The 15181-nt window shown below is 48.6% G+C and overlaps 1 protein-coding gene across 1 annotated transcript; it reads right to left on the reverse strand.

Moving 5' to 3' along the window:
• Positions 1-3726: 3726 nt before the first annotated feature.
• CKAP4 (cytoskeleton associated protein 4) lies at positions 3727-13524 on the reverse strand. The gene is made up of 2 exons (XM_066263479.1): positions 12821-13524; positions 3727-6181 (listed from the first exon to the last, which is right to left on the reverse strand). The coding sequence occupies exons 1-2, from the start codon at positions 13256-13258 to the stop codon at positions 4853-4855; spliced, it is 1767 nt and encodes a 588-aa protein (XP_066119576.1). The 5' UTR covers positions 13259-13524; the 3' UTR covers positions 3727-4852.
• Positions 13525-15181: the final 1657 nt, after the last annotated feature.

A 15181-nucleotide genomic window follows, 5' to 3' on the forward strand; every position in this document is an offset into this window, starting at 1 on the left:
GTGACTACTAAGTACGTGGTATAAGTTATGGAACCTCTCTGTGCGTCAGTTTCTCCATCTAGGATATAATGGTACCTTCACTATTGTAACACTTTGAATTAATCCTCGCAAACCCCTCAGAACAGTGGTTGGCACGTAGTACGTGCTCAATAAGTTTGGTTATGTTTATGGTCACTGATGTGGGTCAGGCGTAGTGTGATCTCTGTGGATGCAGAGATGAAAGACTCAGCCCTGTCATCCATGGAGTGCATCACCCAGTGGGAAAGCAGACAAGCACATGGTCATAAGAGAGAGGGAGGCGCGCTGTCATAGCAAGAAGCCCGGGCTGTGAGCTGCGTCCCAGGAGTTCCCACATTCAGCCTGTGGTTCCAGGACGGGAAGGCAGAGGACTTGGGATAAGAGGGAAAAGAATGTCCAAAGGCACCTGGTGACCGAACAAGAGGTAGATGGGGAATGACTCAGTTGGTTGGTGCAGCTACAAGCAGAGTCCATAAAAGATGAGGCTGGATGTCAGGCAGAGAGCAATCAGAAAGTTCCTTCTCAGCCAAACTATGGAGCTGGGGTTTCCACCAAAGGGGTGACCCTGGAGGATTTAATAGGGAAGGGACCCGGGCAGATCTCTTTTGAGAAAGACCACACTGGTCATCCATGGGGAATTCTCTAAATGGGAGGCAGGCTAAAGACAGGTAGGTCAGTTGGGGGCTGTTCCTGTGCCTGTAGACAGATCCTGCGATCTGTACGCTTTGCTCATATTTACTGCTGGCCTCCTCCCAGCTGGACTGTGTCATGAGGACAGGAACCGTACCTGTCCTGTTCTTAGTCATCTCCTCAGTGTCCGGTGAAGGGTGGTGCTCTTAGAATATTATTGAATGTCTCAGTTAACAGGCAGGGGGTACCGAGAGGGGGCTGCTGCTGCTGGAATTCAAGCACCATCTCACGATGGAGCGGAGAAAAGGCCGAGAGAGGTGGAATGGGGTAGCTGTGTCAGAGCATCCACCCAAGTGGATGTGGAAAGGCAGAGGGGCAGGGCTCACGTGATGAGGGGGCAGTGGGAGCACTTACTTTTGGGGAGAAATGCTGACTTCAGTCTGGAACCCTGAGATGTCTGGTGAGGTGTGTGTGTGTCCACGTTACCAGAAAAACAGAGCAGTAGCTCAGAGGCATGCTTTGAAGAAGACAGGGTGTTTTCAAAACATTTTACCACTGATAAAGCAGGAGTGCCCATCCATTAGATCTGATGCTGGCCGTGGCCTGGAGCAGGGTCCTGGAGGCCCTTGCTCTGCCAGGGTGTTAACCTGTAAGTTGCTAGACTGGGAGGCAGTCCAGAGATCCCAAGGGAGGTCTCCAGTGGTCCAGGGCTACGGCTATTTTACCAAGAGCATGTAAGTACTATATTTCAATTTTCTAACCTCTGGTATGCCTGCACATGAACAAGTCCTGGAGCTCCTACTATGTTCCAGATGCTGTGCTAAGCTAAACCCTCACCACCCCAACCTCATTCAAACCACCTGTGAGATATCAGCAGCAGCATTACCACTACCATCATCGTCGTCCTCACCATATCTCCATTCTAAGCAATGTGGGAAATGGTAGAGCAGTCTTCCCACAAGCGTGCTGATGAGCTCACCTGGGAAACTTCACTGCAGCCTCTGATCATGGTGCTGGATCATCAGCAATTTAATCAACACCTTCAATAACGTGCATATTCCCGGTTCAAAAAGCACAGCAACCTCGCCTCCTGAACATTCTCATCGTGGAAGCATTCCCAAGGCCTTTGCAAACCTGTTCTAACCACCCCTCAGTCAACCCTGGCTGAACTGGCCACTCCCTCCTCTGTGCCCAATTCACCTGGGTACAGTACCTGTAATTCCTTATGACACCTACCAGTTTCCATGACTGACAACCCCACTGGAATGTAGGCCCTTGCAGGACAAGGATCCTCCTGTCATGTACATCTTGAAGTCATAATTAGCAAAACATCTGGCTGTGGACTCAATAAATGTTCATTGAATGAGCACACGAACTCTCCTGGATTGTGATTATTATTTGGAGTAAGATCAAGCTCCAACTGCCAACCATCAGAAATATGTGAATTCCTAATGCATTCCTTTTATTTTCACCACTTGAATTTATATCCGATTACTTCTCTCACCCTTGTAGATGTTTCCTACTATATTAAATAAGAATCTATTGAACTACTCCAGTCTGCCTGACCAGACAGTGGCACAGTGGATAGAGCATTGGCCTAGGATGCTGAGGACCCAGGTTTGAAACCCTGAGGTCGCCGGCTTGAGCACGGGCTCACCTGACTTGAGCACAGGTCACCAGCTTGAGCACGGGATCACAGACATGACCCCATGGTCTCTGGCTTGAGCAAGGGGTCACTGGCTCAGGTGGAGCTCCCCCCACCCCCATCAGGGCACATATGAGAAGCAATCAATGAACTAAGGTGCCACAACTACAAGCTGACGCTTCTCATCTGTCACTTCCTGTCTGTCCCTCTCTCTCTCAAAAAAACAAAATTAAAAAAAAAAAACTACTCCAGTCTGAGATGATAGACTGCAGAAAGGGAAGAGCAAGATTGTGCCTGATGCAACCAACCAACCTGAGAAAGAACGGAATTTAACTTTCTCCATGCATAGTTTATGTTGCTCAACCCCTTCCCGAAATGAAGAATAACTAGTTATTATAACATATATATATGTAAACTCTTAGACTTTAAAATGAAAATACAAATGATTCCTGACAACTATTAAGGGCCCATCCTAACTTGCAAACTTCTTTCAGAAAAACATCATGCTCACTCGTGTGGCCTTAGAGATGATGCCTCAGGGACCCAGAATGATTGCTAGAGGAAGTTCAGAGATGAGGGGCCCGCTGTCCAGAATTGAGGGCACGAAGCTACCTATGCACTCAGGTCCTGCCTCCCCTCTGCTCCCTGCGTGGGTGAGAAAAGAGCTCCTGCTGCTTCAGGCTCTGGAACAGAGGACAGCAGGTGCTGCACAGGTCATTGTGGCCCTGCACTAGTGGTGTTGAAAAGTGAAGGATGCTTGTCACAGTTAAGAGGGCTGGGTTCAAATCTCAGCCCTGCTACTTCCTAGCTAATAACCTTATATGATGCTTCTCAGCCTGCTGCCTCTCTGCAAAATGATAATGCCTACCTCCCAGAAGTATTAGTAGGATTACACAGAGGCTTATGAAGTAGTTGGCACAATGCTGGCACACAGGTACTCAATAAACATTCTTGTATTAGCTAGTTGGTAGGGCAAAGACTGAGAAGTCAAGGAAACACACCCAGGTCTGCACTGGGGCCGAAGGTTGCCAACATGGTCTGAGACAGTGGTTCTTAAACCTGGCTGCACATTAGAATCAGCGAGGGTGGCTTTAACATTCTGGTACGCCAGCCCTCTTCACACCGCTTAACCCCAAACCCATAGGGCAGGCCCAGGCATTATTTTAAACTCTGAGAATAGTCAGATAGGTAGTCAGGGCTGAGCCACTCTGCTGTAGCTAACAGGAATTGGGAATCATGCAATAACCTATAAACAAACCTGCTAGTGGTCAGTCAAAAATTTGTCCCCAGAACTAAGAGTGAGGCCATTCTTGGTTTTAGAATTGAAGAAAAAAGTCTAAAATCTGAAAACTTACCTACTTTCTAATCCTCAATGCACATTAAAAAAACAGATCATAATTATTAAACTCTCAGAAAGCAACCACTCTGGAAAAGTCGTAACAAAGCTCAAGTGTTTATTAAGAATTAAAAATACTGTAAATAAGCCATACAGTTCATTTCACAGTAAACTAAACAAACCTTTTTTTCTTTTATCTTTCTCTTTTCTTTTTTTTTCCTTTTCTCTTTTTTGAAAGGCAAGACAGCCATTAAAGAACAGTACAGCTCGAAGGGAAAGGGACACAGCAAACAACTACAGAAAATGCACAAGTTCCTCACGGACAGATGGGGTCCGCTCTGACAGCAGACCTATCATAGACATGTGGTAAAATAAAGAGACCTGGCCTCCGTTCCCCAGGGAGACAGCCTGTGCCTTTGTGGACAGCCCCCGCAGCACATTTCCTGAAAGAATCCAAGGACTCCCCTCTCAGGGATTGTAAATCTACGCATTATTTGGGGACCCTACCAAGAGGTGACACAGGTCAGCCACAGGAACTCTGTGGGGTGTTGTGCCTTCACATTCAGAACCATCTGGATTCTTTGCATAGTTACCTTTGAGATCATGAGATGACTCGGGAAAGGAAAAAGACACCCACACCGCGGGAGGCCACAGTCAAGCAGCTGCTGCTTTTCGACTAAAAACTAGGGGCCTTTTCCCTCCCTGTTCAGAGCTGACATGTAGGAATTTTCACCAGTTCAAAGTGGAAGACAAAAAAAATTGAGTGACATCTCCTGAAATCTTCAGCCAGAAGTATACAAATAAGTAAAATTAATTTTCCTTAAAGACAATTGGAAAGAAAAATGCCTCCCCCCCCCCCTTCTTTTTCACTTGAAATCTGCTAGCATGGCGGGCTTTACTGAGGTTAGAGTTAATCTGCTTCTGCTAATCCCCGGTGGAAGCCATCACCACTCTCCTCAGACCCGGCTGCCGCAGGCTGGGCCTTCAGGAAGCCACCCAAAAGCAGAAGCAGAACACTTGAGAAACCAGTGCTGTGTGGTAATAATCGTAAATAAATTAACTGGGCACAGAAATACAGAATGCTGTGGGGTTCCAAGTGGTGTCTCCCACTCCTGGAGGGGGGACAAGAACGTGGGGGGTGGGGCGCACAAGAGAAAACACCTTTTTTTTTTTTGGTCATGAGAAACTGGACTTTCAATCCGCACCTTGCAAACACAATTCACTTAGACTTTTTCGTGAATTTTTTCAACTTGCACAAACAACCTATCCAGGTCATTTCTCAGATCATCGAGCAGACCCTTGGCTGATTCCAGGTTGTTCTCGTTGGTTTCTATTTTCACTGAGTATGCCACCAAACTGTCCACAGCAGTCCTGAGCATTTTCAAGTCCAACTCCACTTGGCTGACCGAAGACTTGAGGTGGTCTAGAGAAGAAAGTCTGTCCAGCAAGTCCTGAGGCGCCAGGCGGGCCTCCTGGGCTGGGTCCTGCCCCAGCAGCGTGTGGACCTGCTCTTGAACCTTCTGGAGTGCGTCCACGGTGCTGGGGAGCTCGCCCACGCTTCTCTTCAGCTCCTCCACGTCGCTGTAGAGCGAGAGCTGGGCCTCGCCCAGGCTCCGCACGGTGCTGGCCAGGCCCCCCCTGTCCGCCTCCTCCGAGGAGCCCAGGCCGTCCAGGCGCTCCTGCACGGCTGCCAGGCGCTGCTCGCACTCCTCACTCTTGGCCAGCAGGGCCTCCAGGCTGTCGGCCTGCCGCGCCGAGGCCATCTGCACGGCCTGGACTCCGTCCTCCACAGTCTGCAGCCGGGAGTCCCAGCCCTGGCTCTTTTTCTGCAGCACTTCGAGGGCGTGGGCACCTTGGAGAGGTCCGTCTCCCTCGGGCCGCAAGGCCTGGGCCTTCAGCTGGCGCAGCTCCTCCTCCAGCCGCCCGATCTCTCTGGGGAGGCGAGAAGCCGACTCCTCCGCCTGGAGAAGCTTCTCCGTCAGGGCCTGCAGCGTCAGGTGCTCCGAGGCCGCCGCCTCTTTGAACTTCTGCTGCTCCTGTTTGAGGCTCACCAGCTCTCTGACCTCGGTGTAGACATCCGACTCCATGGTCTGCAGGGTGCTTCTCAGGGCCTCCATGTCCTTTTCCTTGGACTTCATAGAGGTCTGTATTTCCTTCACCACCTCTTTCAGGGTTTTCAGTTCCTGCTTGTACCCGTCCGAGTCTTCCAGAGAGGCAACCTTTGCCTTCACGTCGTTGATTTCCTTCTGGCTCCTCTTCTGGACCTCCGTGAAGATGGCAATGTTGTCGTTGATGGACTTGGTGAGCTCTGTCAGCCTCTCCTCTACTGTGTTCTCGAGGGAGGTGAAGTCCCGCTCCCGGGCATCCTTCACCACGTGGATCCCATCAGAGAGGTCTTTGAGAATCTCATTCTGGAGCTTTTGCAGCACTTCACTGATCCTGTTGATCTCACTCTCCCCTTGCTTCACGATTTTCTCTGTGAGATCTTGTTTATGTTGGGAGCTCCTAAAGATGGACTCAAAAGTCCCAAATGTGGCTTGCAGGGACTGCACCTGTAACCAAAGTCCAGATGTTAATTGCTAAGAAGAGCTGATGAGGATTTACAACTATACTTCATTTTGTCTGCTCAGCTTCCAGGTCCCTCCTCTTCTAGAACGGCACCATAATTTCCCTTTGGAGAACCATCCTTCTACACACAATCCCTGTGGTTGGGGGATCCTTCTCCAAGTACTCCAAGGATGGTTTGTGGAACAGGCCTGACCAGTCAGCACTCCCCATCTACCTTGCCCCCCCGCCCCAAACAGGAGCCACAGTGATTAGCCCAGTGATGGGCATGTGGCCTAAAGCAAGCCAAAAAGTCGATTCCAAAACTTCTATTAAATCTACTTGGAAAGAAAGCCTCTCTTTCTACTGGGGATTGCTAGCTACAGAATGAGGGCATCCTAGGGCTGAGATACTCAGACTAGCACGTGAAGAACTCAGGTATTAAGAATCAACCTGCACAGAGGAAAGCAGAACTAAGAAACCAGATCACAAGATCCAAGTAAGGGTCTGACCTGTGGCGGTGCACTGAATAAAGCATCCACCTGGAACACTGAGGTCACCAGTTCAAAACCCTGGGCTTGCCTGGTCAAGGCACATATGGGAGTTGATGCTTCCTGCTCCTCCCCTCTTCTTTCTCTCTCTTTTTTTCTCTTTCTCTCTCTCTCTACAATAAAATCTTTAAAAAAAAAAAAAAAAAGATCAAAGTCTGAAGACACAATTTGAATCCCTGGATAGTTATACCTGAACGACTCTACTCTCAACTTTCTACTTTGTACCAATGAGTTCTCTCTCCCCATCTCTTTTAAGACATTTTGAGTTGAGTTTCTAGCTTTTGCAAGTGAAAGAGTCTCACAGGTTTTCATAGGACAAAAGCTGAGGCACATGGAAGACACTGGGCTATAACACAAAGGACAAAGCTTCCAGTCTCTGCTCACCACTTTTAGCTGTGTTGCCTCAACAAGTCACTGTCCTCACCTGGAAAATGGGAGCAATGGACCACATGATCCCTTAACATCCTCTGGCTTAGTGAACACATTATGATCCTATTGGCCATCACACATTCATTTTAAATAAATTCTACCCTAAACAAGGTCTGACCTAGGAACTACCCCAGTTTAATGTCCCGAAATACGATGGCTAATGATCCAGGCCTTACCCTAATGGGGTATATGGGGCAACCTAGAATGCTTTCTTGCACATAAAAAATAAAAGGAAAAAAGAACCTGAATCCATCTAGTCTTAGCTCTAATCACCGATTCACAGAAAACACACAAGAGAGAAACAGGCCAGGAGGATAAAATCAGTCAAACCCACAAAGTGGAAAATTCTACAGGACAAATACCAGGATCTTCAATGAATAAATGGCATTTTAAAAGGGAGAAAGGAGACTATTACAGAGTTTAAAAAGTTTAAGATTTATCAATCAAATATAATGTGTAGACTTAAATGGATCCTGGTTCAAAAAAACCAACAGTAAAAGAGACATCTTTTTGAGAGAATCAGGAAAATCTCATTACAGACCGGGTTATTAGAAGCTAATCAAGAATTATTGTTCACTTTATTAGGTTTAAGGTACTGTGTTTTGTCCAAAGAAACAAGGAAAGGAGAGGGAAGGAAAGGAATTCTCATCTGTCACAAATAAATCCTAAAATACAGTGGGTGACCTGATATGTGAGTCAAGGATTAATTTTTAAATTGCACAGGCCCTTCAGAGGTCCTGGAACCAAACTATTAACATTTTCTGAAGCCCTACACCCACTTGTGCCTATGGAACCTTCTGGGTAAGTATAGGCCAGCCTATCCGCCCATGCTGTGGCCATTCAGAAGACCTCAGCCTTTTCCAAAACCAAGACCACCCGGAGAACAAGAGAAACCAGGCAGCCACCCAATAGGACAGTGAAGTAGAGTGTGTCAGAATCAAAATGCTCTGACACCAGACCACACAGAGGACGGAAGGGGTGGAGATGGGATAAAACAAGAGTAGGGAAAAAAAGGTAATTACTGAAATTGGGATTCTCTATATGCATCTCTTCTTTTGTTTATGCTTCAACATATCTATAATGAAAATTTAAAAATTAAATAGTGTGGGCTCTAGAACCAGAGTGTTTTCATAGCCTAGTTAGGACACTGCCTAGCTGTGTGATTGTGGGCAAGTTACTTACCCTATCTGTGCCTTGGTTTCCTAAGATGCAGGATAGAAACAAAAATAGTACCTGACTCAGGGCTGTGTTGTGAGAATTAAGGGAGTTAATCTATGCCAAGTGCTCAAATTGTGATTAACACATAATGATCAATCAATAGATGGTAACTGTCATCTTCATTATTGTTTAATCTTTTTTTTTTTAACAAAGATTTATTTATTGATTTTTTGAGAGAGGAGGGAGACAGAGAGAGAAAGGCAATGGGAAAGGAGGAGCGGGAAGCATCAACTCTGCAAGCCCTGTGTCTCGAACCGGCGACCGCAGCAGTCCAGGTCGATATCTTATCCACTGTGCCACCACGGATCAGGCTATTATTGTTTGATCTTTCTTATTAAGTAGCTCAAAAGTCTGGAGATTCCTACATCTTCCTCAGCCCGATGCCAAAGTGAAGAAACTATAGGAATGGGATCAGGGCACATGAGCTCTAGTTCCAGCCCCAATAACCAGCTCTGTGAGCACAAATAAGTAAGTCACACTTACTTCCCAAGTCCCAGGCTCTCTGTCTATTAACAAACAAGTTTCTAAAGTCCCTTCTGGCTTCCGCTAGTCTGTGCTTTTAAGAGAAATTAGACTAAGGTTCTCTGGGACTCTAGGATATTAGACAATTTCTCTGCCCAACCAAATATAACATAAGTCATAAAGGACACTGTAGAAAGCTCACCTCTGAAACTAGGTTATGTAATCACAGTATTTGCTTGTTCTAAGCACAGCACACAGAATTGAGGCGTGAGCAGGTGAGTGCAGTACCTGCAACGTGGCATGTGTCACCAGTGTTTTCTGAATGAATCAAAGAATAAATGAATTAACAGAGCAAAGCCTAATGAAGACTGAGCTGGTTCATTTCCTCTCTCATGCCTGATTGTCACTCATACCCTGGGGTGGTTCTTTATAAATGGCTGGGAAGAGAACTAGACCAAAAATCATGGATGAAACCAAACAAACCAACCCCCAACACGATGAAAAGAACTTAGCGTGTTCCCCTACTAATACTGTTGGTTGCTTATCTTTACATGCAAAGCTCTTATTTTAATTAACATGCAATAGATGTATCTGTTCCCCCAATACATACAGGGTGCCACTAAGTGGTAGGTCTGGGCAAGATGTCAGAGATAAACTAATAGCTAAGACAGGATCCCTGCCCTCAAGGAGCTCGGCCTGGGGAAGGGCGACAGCGGTGACTGTCATTCACCTGAGCTCCTACTGTATACAATAATTATACAAAGTACTTCAGAGACATCATCTATTACATCCTCATAATAATCTCATGAGTCAGTGGCTCCCATTGATCTCCATTCTACAAGTGAGGAGACTGAGAAGTGATAAGAGCTGAGCATCAAATCCCAGAATGTGTGACTTCAGAACCTGAGCCCTTAACCTCTGTGCAATATGGTTGGGCAGAGACGTGTTCAAAGTGTGCTGAGTGCCTGGAGATGCTGCCTAAGCCCAAAGCCCTAACTCCTGGTCCAGAGCCAAATGGGAAAGAAATACAAGAGAGGTATTCAGTGGGACACTTGAATCTATGTAAACACAAATTTAATAAAAGAAATACAAGAGAGAACTCAATCTTCTACAAATAACAAGTATTCTCATTAAACTGTCACCACTAGGCCTAAAGTGACCTCCTACGGTCACTTTAGCCACCCTGGATCCACCAGGACAACCCAGGACCTTCAGCACCACCACTTAGGGTCTGGGTATGACCATAATAGTCATGAGTAACAATGGCTCCAGGCTCAGCTGGCCCATCTGTGAACTAATAAATGGTACCTGTCTCAGAGGGTAGCAGGGAAGCACTTAATGCTTGGCGTTAATGTGAATACCAATTAGGAATAACACGGTAAGTATATGTCCCTGCTTAGAACCAAACCTGAGCCCCAACCAAGCCTCATATCAAGTTATAATAAAAAGGTTTCAAACTTAGGTTGTCAGAAGACCCATCACTACTCACTCCTCAATGCAAAATAACTTATTTACTGTCTACCCAGAGGAGCACACAGAAGTGACGACATGCCATGGCGAATCCTAATACTGTTTTGGGCATGTTCTGAGTTCCAAGTCAATGGAATAGGCATAAACTGAGCTCTACTACACACTAGGCAAGGCATAGGAAAGATAACAACATTAACAGATGAGTGGTTAAGAGTGCTGCAGTTTGAATCCTAGTCTTGATACTTACTAGCTGTGTAACTATGCAAAGCTACTTAGACTATTTGTGTCTCACCTTTTTCATCTACAAAAAGAGGATAATAGTACAGCTGACCCATGAACAATGCAGGAGTTAATTAGCCAGGTAGCTCAGTAAGTTGGAGCACTGTCCCAATATGCCACGGTTGTGGGTTCGATCCCAGGTCAGGGCACATACAAGAATCAACCAATGAATGCATAAATAAATGGAACAACAAATCGATGTTTCTCTCTCCCTCTCTCCCTAAAATCAATAAAACTTTTTTAAATCATAAAAAAATACATTTACAGTACAGTATGTATAAATAAAAAAATATCCACATATAAGTGGACCTGTGTTCAAACAGGTCAAAACATGTTGTTCAAATATCAACTATACTTATCCCTTGGTGGTGGTTGTGAAACAGATGAGTGCACAATAAATATGATGCATTAAATAATAGCTTGATTACACTACTAAATTAAGAGAAAGGTCACTATTTAAATAGTGATCACTATTTCAATACTTTAGAGATGGGTGAATTCTTAAAAATCTAAAAACTGAGATGGAACCCACCTCTCACTGCGTAGATGAGAAACTGAGCCCCAGAGAGGAAAGTAATCAGTACACAGCTGTGACAGAGAAGGGGGTGGAATCAGAAAGGTGGCAATAAGAGGAACAGGGAGGAAGCAGAAAGAATAAAGCCCGATTTGGTCAACCTAAATTCATGACCTCCCCCATTTGGGCCTCAATTTCAATCACCCCTCTCACAACTTCCTGTTACTCTATAAGAGGTAGGGTAGCCACCTGCTGTCCCTCAAACATGCTGAAGATTGTCCCCTGCCTGTGTGCTCCTCATTCCTTCTCTCAACAGTAATGGATCACCAATTAGATCTCGACTTGTCTTTACCCTGACCACCAGGATCCAGGCACAGGCAAACTCCATACTCTCTTTCCTCTGATGGAGACCCATTCTTGTGCAGCTTCACAAATACGATTTGCGTCTTTTCCGCTTCGTACCTTCCACGGGGCCTACGCAAAGCCATATGACTATCAGACTTCAAAAAATATTATGATTGATTAGTAAGTGGGTGGGTGATAGGGAGGAAAATGGGAGCCTAGTGATTATACTTCTGAAGTATGTCTATTTTTTAAGAATGACTTAACATTCAGGGGATAGGCAAAGCAGCACTGCCTATTTAATTCAAAAAGTCACCTCCCGTGGCCTGCAGCACTAAGCTGAGGCTGACTCATTCTAGTTGCTCTGCTCGTCTTATGAAGAAATTCCTAGTCCTGCATACTCCACAGAAGTGGAGAGAAATTTGGCAGGACAGGCAGCATTCTGGAAAAAGGAGGAAGCAGTTTCAGGCTCATAAGATGTGGCAGGATTTTCTGTTTTAATCAAGCAACCAATTTTCATTGAGCAGTGGCCTTAGTGGAGGCAGGGGAAGGAATGAGATTTGAGGGAGTTGCACTTGGTGTGGAAAAACACAGAAGAGTGGACGCTAAGCAACTCTGTGTTGAAAGTTGGGTCTATCCACACACCCGAAATAGGGCCCTGTGGACCCTGAACTGGGTGGCCCTAGACATTCTCGGTTTGCCACTCACCAGTTGGGGTCTTTACCAATTCATTTACTTAATCTCTCTAACCCTCAGTTTTGTGGTCTAGAAAATGGAGTCAGAACTCAGGGTTGCTATGAGTACTAAATAAGTGAGTAAGCCTTCTAAACACTTAAATCTGTAAGTGGTATTATTCACCAGTAATACCTACTATTATTCACGGCTTTGCCTTTCCTCTGAAGCTGAAGTATACTGCTTCAAAGGCCCACATAGGTACAATAAAGGACAAGAGGGCCTAAAGATAACGTTATATTTCATCTGAACTTTGCAAATGAATAAGACTGCTAGGTTTTCCTTCCCCCGGCTCCGGGTCTATTAAAAACCGGCTCAGATGTCTCCACTGGGAGAGCTAAGGTACTTGCGGCCTTGCTAGAGGCTTCCAGGGATGCGCTGGCTTCCCTTCCAACCTCCTTTGCAGACAACTCTGCCCATTCAGCGGTTCCTAATCCAAAAAGAATGGGCTCCGCAGAGCCTGCCGGCTTCCCTACAGCTCACCGCTAATGTCCTGTGACAGGCCCTTGGCCCACCCTCGCGGCAGTCCATCCCTCCGGGCCGATTCCTCCGCAGCCATTAACAAAGAGGGTCCGGGGACCGCCGGCAAAGTACGACGGGCCGATGGGGGCGCCGGCCGGGAGGGCACGAGGGGGCCCGGCTGTACCCACCTTCTGCTCGACGCCCTGCAAGCCCTGACCCAGCTCCTCCCGCTGCCGGGAGAAGTCCTGGTGGCTGCGCCGGACCTGCTGGACCTCCTCCAGGACGTGGTGGACACACCAGCCTGAGAAGGCAGCCGCCGCCACCAAGGCGAGGTAGAAGAGAAAGTTGAGCGCCCGTCCGAGCCTGTGCGAGCAGGACGCCGAGGACGAGGCGGCGGCGGCGGCGGAGGAGGACTTGCCGCCGCGGTGGCCGCCCTTGCCGTGCGCCTGGTTCTGCGGGTGCTGCTGCGGGTGCGGCGCGGACGGCGGCGGCGGCGGCGGCTGCTGCTGCGGCGGCGGCGGCTTCTTCGCCACGTCATCCGCGCCGCCCGACGGGTGGGCGCCCTTCTCCGAGGGGTTCCCGGCTCCGTGGCCGCCCTTGGAGCCCCTTTGTTTGGCCGAGGGCATGGCGGGCGCGGCGGTGAGTGAGGCCGCGGGCTGCGAGGCGAGCAAGCGGGACGCGCGGCCCGGGAAACTTCCTCGGGTTCCCCCGGGGCTGAGCGAGCGGCACGCGGGCGCTGCTGGCGTCGGAGCGGCCGAGAGAGAGAGAGAGAGAGAGAGAGAGAGAGAGAGAGAGAGAGAGAGAGGAAGGAGGCTGGGCGAGGGAGGAAGGAGGAGGGGGCCTGGCTCGCCGCCGCCGCCGCGGCGCCGACCCCGCCTCCCGGGAAGGGAGGCCGGCAGAGCCGAGTGGGGAGCCTGCCACGCACGCGGGGGCCGGCGGCGGCCCCTCCCCCTGCCGGCACGACCCCAGGGAGGGAGGGCCGAGCGGAGGAGGCGGCCGGCGGGGGCTAGGCGGAGGGGGGGCCAGGCCCGGGTAGGAGTGCCGGGGTGAGGGTGGGGGTAAGGGCGGCCTTGGGGTGCGTGGTGACCGAGCGAGGTCTACGGGGGCCGAGGAGTGGGCGAACGGCCACTACGGGGGCCGGGGCATCCGGCTGGAGTGGCGGAGGTAGGGAGGGCCAGCGCGCGCGCGGGGTCTACAGAGCTGGTGGCCAAAGGGAGGGGCGAAGGACTGGGTGGACCCGGGGCGCGAGGCCCTCGAGAATAGGCATTTGAGGTGGCGGTGGCTAGGAGGGTAGGAAGGAGGAGAACCGGGGATGAGGGGATGACCCGGTGCAGGGGGTGCCCCCTCACTTCTCGACCTGTGCGAGGAGAGGAAATGAAGGAGGGCACCCAGGAGCCCTGCCCCTGCGAGTGGGAGTAAGCCCTTACTCAGTAGGGGCGGGAACAGACTCCCCCCCCCCATCCTTCCAGCTGGCAGTGGAAGCATCCCCGCCTTCACCCCCCATGCCACCCTCCAAGCCCGCCACGGGGCTGGGCCTTGCTCTTTCCATGGGTTTGAAGGCAGAGGCCAAAAGGACTGTCTGCTTAAAATCCAGTCAACCTGGAGGCATGATTGGGACAGTTAGCAAAGGTTCTTGGCCTCTGTGAAGTCTGTTCCTGGAAACACACATATTGAGCGTCCCCTTAGCTCAGTCAGTTCTCTGTCAACGCTCTTTACTTTCTTTTCTGAAGCCCTGTCAACTGCGTTTTGTTTTTGCTTTTTTTTTTTTTTTGGAGGGGGGGAGGTCGTGCAGTCTATCACAGCCCCTACTAGGAACAGGTTCTGTGCCGTGTAGTGTTAGGAGACCATGAGAGGGAGGCGGATAGACCCCTGCTTTGATAGAAGGAAATATAATAATGCCAGGATTGTGCTTAGCAGCTGTTCTTAAAAAGCTCACAAACACCGTGTAAGGTAGGAATTATTGGACCCATTTTATAGGAGGGAAATTGAGGCTGGACCTTCACCCCAAGTGGCTGCGTCAAGGTCACATTCAGCCACCTTCTTCTTCCACAACCTGTGCCACTTAATCACTTTAGAGTGGGAAGGGGCCCCATGGAAATTAATCAACTTGCCCCCTCTCTCTAAGGCTAATTGGTGCTGGGGCAGGGAACGAACTCCACTTCACTGCTTCCCTCCTGAGCCTGGTATCTGGTGTGTGCCTGGCACTGTGCTGTAGGAACACTGTTTCTTCTGCCTGTTGACCCTATTCTGTTTTTGAGAAACATTTCCTGTTCTTAAGGCTGAGCTCAAATGCCACCTCTTTCATAATGCCTACCTATAACAGCACCTGATACTTCTCATGGGACTTAGAGAGCGCAAGTAATTGAATATATATATATATATATATATATATATATATATATATGCCAACTCTTACATTCTCTGCTCTTTGAGGACAGGAAACAATCATTGCTTATATTTCTCTCTGTAGTTCACCTTGTGCTTTTAAAAGTCTCTAGTGAATGAGTGAACACGTGTGCCTGCCCTCAGGGGGCTGCATTACATTTGGA

The sequence above is a fragment of the Saccopteryx bilineata genome, chromosome 1 (genome assembly GCF_036850765.1).
Source record: "Saccopteryx bilineata isolate mSacBil1 chromosome 1, mSacBil1_pri_phased_curated, whole genome shotgun sequence".
In the NCBI taxonomy this organism is placed as follows: Eukaryota; Metazoa; Chordata; class Mammalia; order Chiroptera; family Emballonuridae; genus Saccopteryx; species Saccopteryx bilineata.